The sequence below is a fragment of the Bradysia coprophila genome, unplaced genomic scaffold (assembly GCF_014529535.1).
Source record: "Bradysia coprophila strain Holo2 unplaced genomic scaffold, BU_Bcop_v1 contig_70, whole genome shotgun sequence".
Lineage (NCBI taxonomy): Eukaryota > Metazoa > Arthropoda > Insecta > Diptera > Sciaridae > Bradysia > Bradysia coprophila.
The window spans coordinates 218,413-236,087 of record NW_023503941.1 but is presented as its reverse complement, the minus strand read 5'-3'; the positions used below and the strand labels follow the sequence as shown (position 1 = coordinate 236,087).

The 17,675-nt window shown below is 36.1% G+C and overlaps 2 protein-coding genes across 2 annotated transcripts; both read left to right on the top strand.

The window, feature by feature from the left end:
• Window positions 1-39: 39 nt before the first annotated feature.
• Window positions 40-1,721, top strand: LOC119083553 (protein prenyltransferase alpha subunit repeat-containing protein 1-A). Its single transcript, XM_037193271.1, has 3 exons — window positions 40-241; window positions 319-689; window positions 835-1,721. The coding sequence occupies exons 1-3, from the start codon at window positions 165-167 to the stop codon at window positions 1,539-1,541; spliced, it is 1,155 nt and encodes a 384-aa protein (XP_037049166.1). The 5' UTR covers window positions 40-164; the 3' UTR covers window positions 1,542-1,721.
• A 2,501-nt stretch (window positions 1,722-4,222) lies between these two features.
• LOC119083897 (ras GTPase-activating protein 1) lies at window positions 4,223-14,409 on the top strand. Its single transcript, XM_037193709.1, has 7 exons — window positions 4,223-4,817; window positions 5,215-5,398; window positions 5,473-6,734; window positions 6,801-7,120; window positions 7,183-7,773; window positions 13,746-13,896; window positions 13,968-14,409. The coding sequence occupies exons 1-7, from the start codon at window positions 4,664-4,666 to the stop codon at window positions 14,117-14,119; spliced, it is 2,814 nt and encodes a 937-aa protein (XP_037049604.1). The 5' UTR covers window positions 4,223-4,663; the 3' UTR covers window positions 14,120-14,409.
• The last annotated feature ends 3,266 nt before the right edge of the window (window positions 14,410-17,675 follow it).

Genomic DNA, 17,675 nt, shown 5'->3' with positions numbered 1-17,675 from the left:
GTGTATGTGGTGTATGTCCATGAGTTGATGCCGTTGATGCGTACATTATGTTGCAGTAGTAGTGTATACGTCTCTGTCAGATTTGTCAATTAAAAAAAATATATTTCATTCATCTCTAAACTGGAAGATGTTTTCCAATTTGTGATAAATTGACCAAATTGATCATGGATCATGAAAACGATGCTGTTTGTGAAAAAATTATTAACGAAATTGATTTAGTCTTTCAGAATGATTCTGATTTGTATGTCAAGTTGTTTTTCTCCACAAAATTATTCTATAAAATGGAAATTAAATTAATTTTTTTTTGTGTGGTTTCAGATGTACCTTTGAAATAATACACTTAGCTGCCAATCAAAATAAAAATAAATCGCCTGTGATCCATGCGGAAAATAATTTAGGTTTAGAATCGTGGTGTACCCAGCACGTATACGAGTATGCACATAAAACGATTTTCAATAAGAAAATTGAAAATCCGAAATCGATTCACTGCATATCGATCGTCAAGTACCTAAACTGTGCCATACTAATCAATCCCGATGTGGCTACATTTTGGAACATTCGTCGCAAACTGTTCATCAACAATAAACTCAATATAACCAAAGAATTTAAGTTTTCGTCGATCGTTTTAAGCAAAAAACCTAAATCCAACGAGGCGTTCTGCTATCGTCGTTGGCTGTTTTCGTTTCAAAGTAAGTCAAATTCAGTTCGATCAGAACATTCGAAATGTTTCAATAGTGGCCCGTGTTAAACGAATCGAGCACTGCTCTGCTCCGTGCTAGAAGCGGTGCTTTGAACCACAATTTGTCGTTGATTGATTTAATTTTATTTGTTCAGGTGCATTTGCTACGGATTGGACCTACGAACTAGGATTATGTGAACGTTGTGCCGATAAAAGCTCAAGCAATTATCCCGCATGGTGCCATCGAAATTGGGTCCTGAACAAATCCCCATTCCTACTCAAATATGAGCCGCGAATCACGGAGAAATTTATCCGTAAACATATCGGAGACTATAGTGGCTTCTGTCATAGACAGTATGTTCTGTATAAAATGCTCGAAACGAATATCGTTGACGATCAACAGGAATCAAACCACTATGTGGAGCTCATCAATTTTGTTTGTCGAATTACATCCAAGCAAATTTCAACGGTTGATCAATTGACGAATCTACTGTTACCGATCGGTCAGGCGAACCATACCGAATTGGAAACGAAATCATTCTTCTATTGTATGAACATTGCAGCTCAGGATTTGGATATGTGTGACGAATTGAAAACGATGTACGGCTATCGCGAATCGTTTCAGTGCCATCGGCGTTCCGTGCTCAAATTTATCGTTGAAAGTTTTAAAAAGTTTAACTATGTGAAAGCGGACAGCGATCAGCCGCAAAATAAAATGGTCAAAATCGACGGCGACACGGTGTACGAATTTTTGGATTGCCTGAGAGCTAGCGAAGGTAAACTGGGCGAATTACACCGGAAATGGTGTCAAATATATTTAGGATTCGATTATCGTAACGCTGGCAGTTTTACGATGGATTGATTTCAGCATATCGCTATTATACAGTATGTAAGCACTTGTCAGTTCAGATAGCGAATTTTAATATAGACGCTAGTAAATTCAATTATACCTTAAAGTTCCAATGTTGCAACACACAAACTATTATAAAACAGAATTTATTTAGCTACACGTAAAACTGTCAATAAAAGATTATTCAAATCGGAAAAACGCATTTTGTCAATTGAAATTGTACAAATTGAACGAAAAAGTTGTTTAAACTTTGAGGCACTCCGTTTTCTCTCCGTTTACATTTTAAGAGTCAATTTGCCAAAACTTCGAACAAGTTGTATGAAACAGGAAAACAAGCCAACGGCGATTTTTGGAGGGTATACAGTAACTGAATCAGGTGACCATCCTGATTCATTTGCAACAAAAAAAAAATTCTCGAAGTAATTATGTTTTCACGCCAAAAATCATGAAAAAATGGTCTGCACTAGGGTGACCAAAAATTTTTTTGTTGCATATCACTGACAATACGTAACGCATTTATCTGAAATTATGGTCATTGGTAAAAGCTTTGACACCGATTTCTGGCGTGAAAACACAATTACTTCGAGGATTTTTTTGTTGCAAATGACTCAGGAGGGTCCCCTGGTTCAATCACTGTATACCCTCCAAAAATCGCCGATGGCTTGTTTTTAATTTGTTCGAAGTTTTGACCAATTGACTCTTAAACAATAGAAAAGAGACGTGTTTTAGCTAACGGAAAATCCTACGAATCGTCCTCCATGGAAAATCGTCAGAAAATCATTCAAAATCCTCTCGTGGGACTTTCTTTATGGAAATTATGTCGTCAACAAAATTTACAAACAGTTGCCTCTCGATCTTCAGTGTTATACTGCGGAGAAGTTGACGCATCTCTACAAATTTATCAATAATCTATCATTGACTTTTCACATTCCCTTGTATCCAATTGCAATGTTTATACCTCCGTAAATAGTCTAAATGAACAAGATTTAGTAGATCTGGAGGAAAATCAAAATTCCTGAAATGTTTACGTAAATACATGAAAATATTGAGGACAGTGAGACTTAATAGTATGTTACAGGTGCATGATGTACATGGCACTCGATGTAAAAGTGGGCGACACCTTCCGACAAAAAAATGACTTAGGGAACAACAAAAGAAAACGTGAAAAGCAAAGATCATAAATGTATGAAATTTTTTTAGTTTTTGTCAGGTCCTAATTAAATTGTTGCCTACAGCTGAATTTTTTTATAAAAATAATTTTGACAGTTCAAAACACATTGCAGTACTCAAAAAATGTATGTTATTTTTTATACGGAGGGGGCAAATATTTGACATTCAGCTCCTACTAAAAAAATTCTCGTACATTTTTTGAGTACTGCAGGTACTGCAATATGTTTTGAACTGTCAAAATTATTCCCGTGTTATTTTGTGTGCGAATGATTAAAAAAAAATTTTAATTGTGTAACCATCAAAAGAAATTGAATAAACTAGATAAAAGTCATACATTTTGACAGAACGTGACAAACGTCAAGTACCATTCATTCTCCACTTATGTGATGTCATGTTCATTCCTTGTTATGTATCGCCATTAAATACACACCAATTCACGCCGTAAGTGTGCCTAAAATTTGAATTTCAAGTGAACGATTCGATGAAAAAGTGAACCGAAAAATACATTTCAACGTTTCCTTGTATGAAAATGACGCTGCGTTGGAAAGTATTACGCACTGTCCATTTTGAATTTCGACCGCACTTACGGCGTCAATTCACGCCGTAAGTGTTTGAATTTTAAGTGAATGATTCGATGAAAAAGTGAACCAAAAAAATACAGTTCAACGCTTCCCTGTATGAAAAGGACGTTACGTTAAAAAGACCTCCGGACTTTCCATTTTGAATTTCGACCGCACTTACGGCGTGAATACACCATAGTAATAACATATTATAACCATGGTACAGTAAGTGAGTCATGATTGCACGAGTTGTAATCTGTTCCAAGGTTATTTGAGCTGTCAAAGCGTCATTCATAAAGCCATAATTAAAAACTTACTGTTTTCGTTTTCGACTTGTCATAAGGCGGTCTTACCGTACGATGGAACAAACCTACAGATCTCTGTAGTTTCCGAAACTGATAGTAAGGCACACTGCAGTGCATTGACTTTGACGATTTAGTTCACATAGCAAACGGTTGGCTGTCAACCTTACGAAAGCAGAGTCAATGCACTACAAGCATGAGTGGTACTCTAAATAGAGTACTGAAAATAGACAGTGTATCGAACAATATTTTGCACTATAAAGAAAATTTGGAACAAATTTTCGTACAAAAAAGTACTCTATTTTTGGCAGCTGTCATTTCTCAAATACTATTGAAACTATTAAAACTGTTTAATTCAATTTTCTATGTACAAGCTTCAACATTTAAAATGTTTCACTACCTTTTTTTTTCAAAGAATGTCACTGTGAATTCGCAATAACACAATGAAATTATCAGAAAAATTTGACAGCGAGACATTTGAAATGTAAAAGACTGTAATTGTTTTCTTAAAAAAATAATTCAAAAACTACCGCTCTTTGCGAAGTCTAGTTTGCACACAAATTTTGGCATGCGATCGCACTGCCAGTGGTAAAAATTATTGTGATCTATAGACAGTGTCAACATGAAAATTAAACTTGATAAAACCAAAAATCGGTTTTTTGCTGGTTTTTTGGTTCAATGTGGTATACACCTGAATCGGAGTTGTCAAAAAGTTCGTATAATTTTTGTGACAGTGGTCATAATATTTGTGTGAAAAGGGGTCGAAAAAGTATAGACAGAACAAAAATCGTAATTTTCGCAGTTTCATAATTTGTTTGCATAAAATTTTGTTTAACTTTACTGTGAATAAAACATCAATTCAAAGAAAGGAATTTCGTGTATTGTTCTTTATAAAAAAGAAAGAAATTGAGAAGAATTGAGAAAAAAAAATGACAGCCTCCGAATGACAACTAAAGACTTTTTAATAAAATTACAACAACTTTTGGAACGAAAATAAAGGAAAAAAATCTCCGATTATTGTGAGGGTGTAAATGGATCATTGGTTAATAAAAAAAAATCTTTGTGTGTGAAGTGGTGCAGTGCATGAATTACGGCAATAAATATGGCCGAGTTCAGAATGGGTGGTGTTATTGGAATGCAAAAAGATAAATTGGGCTCACCGTCAACAGGATCGGAGGATGGAGGAGGCGTTGATTTAACTGATTTAGTTCAGGAACTCGACCATGACGAATTTGATGGACCGACTGTTTTAAATGGTATTTTTTGTTGTTCTAATAAAAATACAATTTTTTGTTTATTGATATTGACAAAATTGTGTTCGTGTCTTGATTGTTAACCTACTGTTGTGTTTGTCGGAGTCTATGGTATTGTGTACCCAGCACAAATTTCGATAACTTCCAAATCAATTTAATGTCAAATTAAGTTTAATTGCTGCGTTTTAATGTGATGAAGCTGTTCCTAGATTTTTCAAAATTGCTTCCTGCTTCAATCTATTTTCATAACAAAGAATATTTTTGAAACTTACACCATCTTTCTCACAAGGGATGAGAAATAGTAACAGTGCAGGCTTCTGCTGCTTTTTGTTGATTTTGCTCGTCGAAAATGTTTGAATTATTTTTCTTTCAATATTCAAATGGATTTATCACTACTCAGGTGATCGTCCGGCAGCTGCACCTCCAGAAAGTGAGTGGTATCATGGACGACTTGATCGTTATAGTGCCGAGCAACGTTTACGCAATGCCACAAAATTGGGTAGTTATCTGGTTAGAGAAAGTGATCGTAAGCCTGGTTCTTATGTTCTAAGTTACCTGGGCCGCACAGGGATTAATCATTTTCGGTACAGTAAATTCTCTGTCTACACCATTTGCCCGGAACAAAAGCAATTCATTTGTTTGTTTGATCTTCATTTAGAATAACGGCAGTTTGTGGTGACTTTTACATCGGCGGCCGTCAGTTTTTTTCGCTTAGTGATTTGGTCGGATATTATACGTCTTGCAGCGACCTGCTAAAACGTGAACGCCTCATCTTTCCTGTACCACCGCCAGAGCCCGTCAACGATAAGAAGCGTGTTGTAGCCATTTTACCCTATACCAAAATGCCCGACACGGACGAGCTGACGTTTCAGAAGGGCGACATTTTCTTTTTACACAATGACATGGGAGATGGCTGGCTATGGGTAACAGCTCATCGAACTGGGGAACAAGGAATGATTTTTCGTGAGTTGGTAGAGGATCTGGATCCAGCTATCGACCCGAATACCGTTTTTCCCTGGTTCCATCCGAATTGTACGAAAAACGAAGCGGTTGATATGTTGGTGAAAGCCGGTCCGGGAAGCTTTCTGGTTCGTCCGAGCGATAACTCACCGGGTGACTATTCGTTGTTTTTCCACATAAACAATCAGATTCAGCGTTTTCGCATTGAGAAAAAAGGAGTCCGTTACTTGATGGGTGGACGTACTTTCGAATGTTTAGACGCCGTAATAAACCGGTATCGGAAGGAGCAAATTGTTGAAGGTCATTGCTTGAATCATCCAGTTGTTAATGGAGCACAGCCCGAATTCTATCCACAAACGGCCGCTTCTATAGCCGCTGAGAAGATCTATGCAACATTGCGTGAGTGTCGTGATCAAATTGGTCAGAAAAAAATCAAAGGAATCAAGCACCATGGGTATTTGATGAAAAAGTCTGATAAAACGGTTAAATGGAAACAGTTGTACTTCTGCTTGATCAATGAAGGTTCAGAGACACACTTGTGCTTTTATGACAATCCGAAAAAGACCAAGCCGAAAGGACTGATCGATTTGTCGTGTGCCTATCTCTATCAAGTACACGAATCATTGTGGGAACGACCATACTGTTTTCAAATTGTTGAACGTGCACTGCCATGTTTAGCGACCATAAGTTTTCTGTGTGCCAACAGTGCTGAGAGTTACGTGGAGTGGATAAACGCCGTTAAGCCTCAATGTGTGTCACAATTGGGTAAAGCGCAGACGAAGGTGTTACGACTCCGTGAATTGCGAAGTCTGAACTTACAAATTTTGGAGGCTCATCGGTTGCCGTTTAAATTGGTGCCGCAGCCTTACTGTAGTATTTCACTAAATCAAGTCAAAGTCGGCAAGACGAGAATAAAGTCAGCTCCGGATCCAGTTTGGGAAGAAGAGTTCGATATGACGGGTGAGTCTATGCAATTTACGTATTTACGTAATGTTACCTTCATCATAAATGTATCTTCACTCATAGATGTTCCGCCGGATGTGGTCTCGTTGACGATAACTGTATTGAGCCGCGGTAAACGTGGCAAAGACAAAGACTCAGAGGTGGCTGAATTAACTATAGAATTGGCGAGTCTGAAAAACGGACAGGAGAAAGAAGATTGGTACGCACTTACTGGGATGACACCAATTGGAGAATGGGGTTCATTACGCTTACGAATGCGATATTTGGACGATTTGATAATGCCATGTGAAGAATACAGTCCGTTGCAGCAACTGCTTCTCGAACCAGAACTCAATTCAGTGAGAGTATTAGCTGAGCTATGTCACAACGATCGAGTGCCACTGGTAATTTTATTAACTTAATCGGATTGAACACACAACGAACATTTTATTTGATTAAATTAAAGGCTACGTCACTGCTGCGCGTATTCCGGCACGAAAAGAGGGAGACTGAACTTTTACGTATTCTGTGTCAGACTGAAATAGCACGAGAAAATGAGACTTCCACGCTGTTTCGTGGTGCATCATTAGCCACCACTTTGATGGATTTGTACATGCGCACCGAATGTGGAGCATTTCTACAATCGGCCGTTTCTGATACAGTCAACCGAATACTGGAATCCAAACAGTCGGCTGAATTAAATCCTACGAAAATGGACGTTAACGATGACGCTTGCTCGAATGCCGAATTTCTTTTACAAATATTGGATCAAGTTACACAGTCAATTTTCACATCGCCAGAATCGTGTCCACGTTCGGTTCGATTCATTTGCAATTGCTTACAGAAAACGGTTGTGGCCAAGTGGCCTGGAGAGCGTCTAGTTCGGACTCGTGTCGTATCTGGTTTCATTTTTCTAAGGCTATTGTGTCCGGCATTGCTAAATCCACGACAGTTTGGTTTGGTTAGTGAAACGCCAACGCCAGCTGCTACACGATCGTTAGTCATGATTGCGAAATGTTTACAAAATCTGGCGAATCTGATTGAGTTCGGAGCTAAGGTGACTCAAAATTTTCTATTTAAATTTTCTTTAATTTTCCATTGAAAACGATGCCACGTTTTGCCGCAAAACTTTGTAGCTCTTTTAGATGCACATGGTGCACATGCTGGCACATGAGAACTGATTTTTTTTTAATTCTTCTGATGTGTCTGACAAAATGAAAGTTTGAACATTTAACTAGTCTGGCAATGCTAGGTCTGATAGCTCTACTCATTGCTCATGAGTTATAATATCCCTACCATCCTCGTTGGGACACGTCTAACGTTCAATAACGAGCCAACATCTTCGTCTTAGGCAGTGATTTGGGTTAAGTTTTCTATGAGGGATTGATATGCGTGAGAGTTCACCGTGGCAGATTTATTTTAAGTTGTGTCGTTCATGTCTTGCGGTTATATTACCCAATGCAGTAAGAGGTCTTTTTGTTTCAACTATGTTGCATTCATGTCCGGAGCGATAGCGGAGGACTTGACGCAGTCTACCTTCCAAAAAAAGAACGAAGAAATTTTTTTGAGACGACAACTATGTATAGCCGAACATTTCAGTTTCTGTCCTTTAGACTTTATCACCACAAAACCTATTCTATCATATTCTCGCTTCAAATACGAGTAAAACGAGCTATCACTCGACTATGTAGGTTTCAAATTGCCGGAGATACATCGTTTTGAAGTTGGTCATTTTTCATAGAAAATGCACCAAATTGACTTTTTCCAAACAATCAAAATCCTTCAACTTACTCTGTATGTTTCTGTCTATCTATCTATCTATCTATCGACGGTCGATCTCGGAAACTAGTCAGCCAATCTCCATGAAATTTTGCAGGAGCCTCAGGGTGGGCATAAAAATGAAAATGTGATACGCCATTACCCCAGGAAAAACCAGAATTTTGTTTTATTGGCCTCGAAGTGGTTTCTGAGTGTGGTTTTCGAGGGTTGGGAACGTGTTTTCGGCTGTAGCTCAGCTGTATTGAAACCTACTGAGGTATTCGCCACACGAATCGAACAAAAAAATATTTAGAAAAATTGGTGCAGATCCGGTTGAGCTAGAGTGGTCAGAGTGACCAAATTTTGAGCTACTCGAGCGTAGGATGAAAGGACTAATATTTTTGCGATTATGAGAGATAGAGAGTTTCTTTCTTCGGCAAAGTCTCAGAGTCTTACGAGTAGAACAGAGGGGCATATGCAAAAAATGTCAAAAATTGGAAATGGGTGGGTCAATTAGGGTTTAGGTGGCAGATAAATTTTCTTGCTGGTCTGTTCCTGAACATCTGCCACTTTGCGACGCAGATTTTTAGCCCCGTACGAAGTACGAAGGGGCTTATAGGATTACGGTGCCGTGTGTAATTGATGGAATTCGAAGCAGGCGGTAAGGGCAAAGTGTTTGCCTATGTTCATAGATGACGAATCTGCAATAAAAATTTTGTCTGTCCGTCTGTCCGTCTGTCACGTCGATATCTTGAGTAAATCAAATCCGATTTCAAAAATTTTTTTTTCCCTGAAAGATAGTCGAAATAGTGAGGCTAAGTTCGAAGATGGGCATATTCGGGTCGGACCTTCGTGAGTCAGGGCCACCTAAGTGATTTAAGGTCTTTTGGTGATATTTATGGCAAAATAAACGATGGAAATGTAAATGACACGGAAAATGATATTAATTGTCAATACCAATCCAGGAAAAAAAAATTTTTAAAATGGGGTGAGTGGACCGTGAGTTAGGGCCTTAGAAGTGAAATGCTACTAGGGCCCTATGTGTATTTCACATATAACTCGAGTAAATTTCATCCGTTTTTCGTAATTTTTGTTTCACTTGGAAGGTAATCAAAGACCGAATAGAATGTAGTTGAAAAAAAAAAAAATTTGGGTCCTTGGACTAAGGCCACTACTAGGGCCCTATGTGTATTTCACATATAACTCGAGTAAATTTCATCCGTTTTTCGTAATTTTTGTTTCATTTGGAAGGTAATCAAAGGCCGAATAGAATGTAGTTGAAAAAAAAATAAATTTGGGTCCTTGGACTAAGGCCACTACTAGGGCCCTATGTGTATTTTACATATAACTCGAGTAAATTTCATCCGTTTTTCGTAATTTTTGTTTCATTTGGAAGGTAATCAAAGGCCGAATAGAATGTAGTTGAAAAAAAAATAAATTTGGGTCCTTGGACTAAGGCCACTACTAGGGCCCTATGAGTATTTCACATATAACTCGAGTAAATTTCATCCGTTTTTCGTAATTTTTGTTTCATTTGGAAGGTAATCAAAGGCCGAATAGAATGTAGTTGAAAAAAAAATAAATTTGGGTCCTTGGACTAAGGCCACTACTAGGGCCCTATGTGTATTTTACATATAACTCGAGCAAATTTCATCCGTTTTTCGTAATTTTTGTTTCATTTGGAAGGTAATCAAAGGCCAAATAGAATGTAGTTGAAAAAAAAATAAATTTGGGTCCTTGGACTAAGGCCACTACTAGGGCCCTATGTGTATTTTACATATAACTCGAGCAAATTTCATCCGTTTTTCGTAATTTTTGTTTCATTTGGAAGGTAATCAAAGGCCGAATAGAATGTAGTTGAAAAAAAAATAAATTTGGGTCCTTGGACTAAGGCCACTACTAGGGCCCTATGTGTATTTCACATATAACTCGAGTAAATTTCATCCGTTTTTCGTAATTTTTGTTTCATTTGGAAGGTAATCAAAGGCCGAATAGAATGTAGTTGAAAAAAAAATAAATTTGGGTCCTTGGACTAAGGCCACTACTAGGGCCCTATGTGTATTTCACATATAACTCGAGTAAATTTCATCCGTTTTTCGTAATTTTTGTTTCATTTGGAAGGTAATCAAAGGCCGAATAGAATGTAGTTGAAAAAAAAATAAATTTGGGTCCTTGGACTAAGGCCACTACTAGGGCCCTATGTGTATTTTACATATAACTCGAGCAAATTTCATCCGTTTTTCGTAATTTTTGTTTCATTTGGAAGGTAATCAAAGGCCGAATAGAATGTAGTTGAAAAAAAAATAAATTTGGGTCCTTGGACTAAGGCCACTACTAGGGCCCTATGTGTATTTCACATATAACTCGAGTAAATTTCATCCGTTTTTCGTAATTTTTGTTTCATTTGGAAGGTAATCAAAGGCCGAATAGAATGTAGTTGAAAAAAAAATAAATTTGGGTCCTTGGACTAAGGCCACTACTAGGGCCCTATGTGTATTTCACATATAACTCGAGTAAATTTCATCCGTTTTTCGTAATTTTTGTTTCATTTGGAAGGTAATCAAAGGCCGAATAGAATGTAGTTGAAAAAAAAATAAATTTGGGTCCTTGGACTAAGGCCACTACTAGGGCCCTATGTGTATTTTACATATAACTCGAGCAAATTTCATCCGTTTTTCGTAATTTTTGTTTCATTTGGAAGGTAATCAAAGGCCAAATAGAATGTAGTTGAAAAAAAAATAAATTTGGGTCCTTGGACTAAGGCCACTACTAGGGCCCTATGTGTATTTCACATATAACTCGAGTAAATTTCATCCGTTTTTCGTAATTTTTGTTTCATTTGGAAGGTAATCAAAGGCCGAATAGAATGTAGTTGAAAAAAAAAAATTGGGTCCTTGGACTAAGGCCACTACTAGGGCCCTATGTGTATTTTACATATAACTCGAGCAAATTTCATCCGTTTTTCGTAATTTTTGTTTCATTTGGAAGGTAATCAAAGGCCGAATAGAATGTAGTTGAAAAAAAAATAAATTTGGGTCCTTGGACTAAGGCCACTACTAGGGCCCTATGTGTATTTCACATATAACTCGAGTAAATTTCATCCGTTTTTCGTAATTTTTGTTTCATTTGGAAGGTAATCAAAGGCCGAATAGAATGTAGTTGAAAAAAAAAATAAATTTGGGTCCTTGGACTAAGGCCACTACTAGGGCCCTATGTGTATTTCACATATAACTCGAGTAAATTTCATCCGTTTTTCGTAATTTTTGTTTCATTTGGAAGGTAATCAAAGGCCGAATAGAATGTAGTTGAAAAAAAAATAAATTTGGGTCCTTGGACTAAGGCCACTACTAGGGCCCTATGTGTATTTTACATATAACTCGAGCAAATTTCATCCGTTTTTCGTAATTTTTGTTTCATTTGGAAGGTAATCAAAGGCCGAATAGAATGTAGTTGAAAAAAAAATAAATTTGGGTCCTTGGACTAAGGCCACTACTAGGGCCCTATGTGTATTTCACATATAACTCGAGTAAATTTCATCCGTTTTTCGTAATTTTTGTTTCATTTGGAAGGTAATCAAATGCCGAATAGAATGTAGTTGAAAAAAAAATAAATTTGGGTCCTTGGACTAAGGCCACTACTAGGGCCCTATGTGTATTTCACATATAACTCGAGTAAATTTCATCCGTTTTTCGTAATTTTTGTTTCATTTGGAAGGTAATCAAAGGCCGAATAGAATGTAGTTGAAAAAAAAATAAATTTGGGTCCTTGGACTAAGGCCACTACTAGGGCCCTATGTGTATTTTACATATAACTCGAGCAAATTTCATCCGTTTTTCGTAATTTTTGTTTCATTTGGAAGGTAATCAAAGGCCAAATAGAATGTAGTTGAAAAATAAATAAATTTGGGTCCTTGGACTAAGGCCACTACTAGGGCCCTATGTGTATTTCACATATAACTCGAGTAAATTTCATCCGTTTTTCGTAATTTTTGTTTCATTTGGAAGGTAATCAAAGGCCGAATAGAATGTAGTTGAAAAAAAAATAAATTTGGGTCCTTGGACTAAGGCCACTACTAGGGCCCTATGTGTATTTCACATATAACTCGAGTAAATTTCATCCGTTTTTCGTAATTTTTGTTTCATTTGGAAGGTAATCAAAGGCCAAATAGAATGTAGTTGAAAAAAAAATAAATTTGGGTCCTTGGACTAAGGCCACTACTAGGGCCCTATGTGTATTTTACATATAACTCGAGCAAATTTCATCCGTTTTTCGTAATTTTTGTTTCATTTGGAAGGTAATCAAAGGCCAAATAGAATGTAGTTGAAAAAAAAATAAATTTGGGTCCTTGGACTAAGGCCACTACTAGGGCCCTATGTGTATTTTACATATAACTCGAGCAAATTTCATCCGTTTTTCGTAATTTTTGTTTCATTTGGAAGGTAATCAAAGGCCGAATAGAATGTAGTTGAAAAAAAAAATTGGGTCCTTGGACTAAGGCCACTACTAGGGCCCTATGTGTATTTTACATATAACTCGAGCAAATTTCATCCGTTTTTCGTAATTTTTGTTTCATTTGGAAGGTAATCAAAGGCCGAATAGAATGTAGTTGAAAAAAAATTTAAATTTGGGTCCTCGGACTGAGGCCGATACTAGGCCCTTCAAAAAAATAAAATTTTAGGGCGATTTGAAATTTTTGTTTCATTTGAAAGGAACGTCGTACGGGGCTTCGTAATTGCGCTATGCGCAATTTGTAAGATGCACACATTACATAATAATTTTACTTTAACTACATTAACCGGCGCAATAGGCTTACGGTCAAAGTAGGGTGACAGACGCACTAGGGTCACGTACGCAATAGATATACGGGTTTGTACGGGGCTCAGTCGCAGCAAACGCTCCGACTGTTCTGATGGCTCGTTTTGGTAAAATTTTGGTTGTTTCCAGTCAAATTTTTTTTTTTGAAAAAATTATTTGGCAGATGATGAGAAAAACTAAGCCAGCTTGTTTGAACTAATTGGGTGTAAAATTTAATTTTTGCGTAACGAAGCTGAAAGCGTCAACTCTAGCGATATCATTCATTTTAGAAATTGTACTGCAAAGACTGCGTCACACTTTTCTCGAAGAGATTTTTGTTGGGATTATCAAATGTGGCATTTCTGTATTCAAATGCGTCATATCTCTACACCTACCCACGCGTAGAATGTAAAATCGTCCGTGTTAACGTAGAACAGAAGCACAAAAGGAAATTCCTAAAGCAACAATTTCTTTCAGGAACAATACATGGAAGTGGTCAATCCATTCATCTTGAAGAACAAAGAACGAATGATTGTGTTTTTAGATCAACTGTCGTCGGTAACAGATCCGAATCCACCGCCAAATTCATACATCGAAGCGAGTACAAGTCACATATGCGCCGATGCAGGTATACGACGAATGAATTACTTGTAAGAACGAAGCAGCCTTAATTCACATTCCTTTTCCTCTCCGATTAAGGGCGTGAACTGGCCACATTACATCACATTTGCGTATCGTATTTGAGTGAACTTCAAACAATAGCCAGAACGAATACATCACTTAAGAAGCTGGTTACTGTAACAGACATGTTGACGAAGCACAAGATCAAGTATATTGAAATGATCAGTTAATTTAAAAAATAAGAATCGATTCGATCCCATTATAATTGATCGGTCAATCTGAGCGGAAAGTAAAAAATTAATTCGTAAAATATTAAAAGATTTCTGGCATTTATATAACCTCTCGTCTCAGGTCTATCAGTGGTGGCCATATTATTTATATAAAATAAGTTTTAAACGAACAATAACAATAAGAACAAAACAAAACTGATGTAATAGTCAACTTATGCATATATATATATATATTACACGATAATACTAATACATTGTAGCATTGCAATGCAGTTCAAGTAACTGTATTTTAAAAATGTTTTCTTGTAGGAATGTCGATCCAAAGCATTTGTCCTTTGGATACAATGCAACGTTCGGTTTAGAAATAGTATTTTCTAAGTATAAAATTTGGACCTTCTTCTGACTAAATTAACGCAGACGATCGAAATATTGGACAAAAATCCGCTACAATAGGGAAAAATGATCCTTTACCGCAGGATTAACATAGAGGCCGGCTTTTCACACTTCTTCTCTAAATATCACTTTACAAGAAATGCATTTGAAATGCCAGTAAATAGCAGGGTCTATCTTACAGAATGAACTTTCATCAATTTCTTCCTGATACCTCGAAATCTTCCATAAATTTCTACAAATACATGACATCAAACAAAAATATTTTAGCCCAATTCCCGACAGCATTTAACGGAGCTGATTTTAATTTAACTGCTGATTTAGACAGCAATGTAAAGTTAACGAAATATTTCTTTTATGTTCAGCTCTTTTCGCATGGTCTTAAAATGTGAAACTTGCATTTGCTGCTAAATTTTCTCATTGAAAAGAGCTGAAAACTAAAGAAATTTTTCGTTAACTTTACATTGCTATGTAAATCAAAGGTGACTCTTTTGTAAAATTCGATTAAATCTATCGATCGTTATTATAGCTATAGATCATTTTCATTATACGGTACTTGTCAACGTAACCCCACTTAATTTTTCGTCAAGTAGTCCTTAACCTCAATTAATTGACGGTAACTGCGTTCAATTTACTGGTTTTTACATGAAAATCGTTCGTTCAATTCATTCGATATTTTTCGACATGTCTGACAGTTGGGATCGTGTCTGACGTTTACAAGGTCATGAAAATGACGTACTGAAAATGAATTTTTTGATCGAATAAATTTAATTGGCAGTTGTTAACAGCGTTGACAGGAATTGAGCTATTAAAAATAGGCCCGGTATAAGCTACATACTCATCTCATATCGCATCTGTTATACATCTATGACGATAAATATATACAGAAATAAAGTTTGTGTTATTCAACAATCTAGTTTGTACGAAACCTTCAAACAGTGATACGACCCTGCCCTCAAAAGCTGATTGTATGAGTAGTAGAGTGTGGCGATTTATAACTTAATTTTTATTGAGATCTAAAACCTACCTGGCCAAATTATAATTATCGTCAGTTTTTTTTTTAAATAAGGATAAGGCCAATAAAAATCCACAGATGCTTTGCAAAGAGTTCATCTTGGTATGAGTAGTGAAACAACATTTTTATTGCCTTTTTCTAATGCTCCTAGTAAGCCTACCGCCGTAAAAAATTTCATAAAGACAGACCTGATTGATTCAAACCTGACAGATTTACCTAAAATTTTCATGCAATTTCTCAGGTAAGCCTGCCGTGACATTTAAACTATTTTCCGGTTTCCGACTTAATCAATTCAGGTTCATATATTTACAGGTCAGTTTCAAGTCCAAACTTTAATGTTTTTTTTTGTTAGAAAATATTTTGTGCATCGGTCAACTGAAATACGACATATTTTGCCATGATTTTTCGTTGAGAAATGTCAGTGTTTCCCGAACTATATACCGTGCGGGAAAAAAATTCATTTCATTTACTAGGGAGGAAAAATGGGCTTTCCGTCCCTAGGGAAAAGTCTTTCCCTCCTTCGTAAAGGAAAACGTCATACTACACTCGGGAAATAATTTGATATTTCGTATCACGATGAATTCCTTCCCTTGTATAGTAATATTCTTTATGGTTTATTGTGCGTAAAAGAAATTGCATGAATTTTTCCATGACTACGATTGATCAAATTTAATATGGTGAACGTAAAGTGTGTATATTTTCAAGTAAATTGATGTGTTTTGTCCGATGCACAAAACCAATGACCAATGACGATTTTTTCAGCATACGTTCTGGTGCTCAAAAAATCGTCATTTGCTTGCTTGATACGAAAAATACTATATGTGAAAACTGTTCAGAAATGGAGTGTAAAATTATGTAATTTTGTTGATGTCTATATGGAGCAAAATTGAACCATTCCAAATGTCATCCCGGTTGAATAACACAAACCATTCAATAAAGTGTGCCACACGAAAAAAAGAAAGTAATTCATCAGCAATAGCACAAGTTAATTACGATAAAAGTATAGTACGTATAACATACCAAATATTAGTAATTTTTTTATAATTTGTTTTATTAATTTTTGTTATTTAAGAAATGTTACATTTCCTTTTAGTGTGTAACCGAAAATTGAAATTAACTTGAAAATACAATTTTATTATACTATAACGAACGTAATTTTTTTTCACGTCAGTTTTTTCACGAATAAAGTACAGTTTCCACTTAAAAAGAGCACTCCGTTTAGCCTCCGTCTACATGACAGTTGTAAAATAGAACAAAAGAACTGTCACGCAAACGGAGTGAAAATTGAATTTATTTCACTTGATTACACTTGATCGCGTCCAAAAAAAATCCATTTATGGATAAAGTTACTTTTTAAGACACAAATACCTCTCTTTGAGAAGTACAGAAAAATTGAATTATTCGATCGTAGCCGCCGAGTAGAGGTTAGTAAAGGCTGCCCACGCATCAATATGTTAAAATTTAATATATGTTTTAAAGTCGGAGCATTGTAATTTGATCGATTCTACTCATTTAATTCATTTTTAAATAATTGTAGTTTTCGAAGAAATCATTTCGAAAACATTACAGTATAAAAGCTTAGACACGTGCATTTGAACGGATTACCTGCAGGTATATCGCGAGTAAACAGCTCTAATGCACATGTGTAAGCTTTTATACTGTAATGTTTTCGAAATGATTTCTTGAAAAACTACAATTATTTAAAAATGAATAGAATCGATCAAATTATAATGCTTCGACCTTACCTTGTTTTAACTTCTATTTTAAGAAGAATGAAAATCAAAGTACATAGCGGGACGAAATTTTCAAATTCTCAAATTATTAGGCTGGGCGGGCCTTCTAGTCGTGGTCATTGGGCATGGTCTGGGTATTTTTTTTATGCCCAAATCTGTACCTCTAAATATAAATTTGTGGATTCCATTAGTTTTTGGGATAAGAGTGGGTTATAAAAGTTTAATAACGTCAGAAAACCCGCAACTAAATTTCATTACTTGTTCCACAAATTTTCGATTCAAAATTATTAGGTTAAAAATTTTACGGTGGTAATTTGACATTAAAAAAACAAACAGAAAATTATGTTGAAAACGTAATGTTTTCTACCTGTTGTACAATTTGGAAGGAAAATGGGCGTAAATCATCTATTTTAGAAAT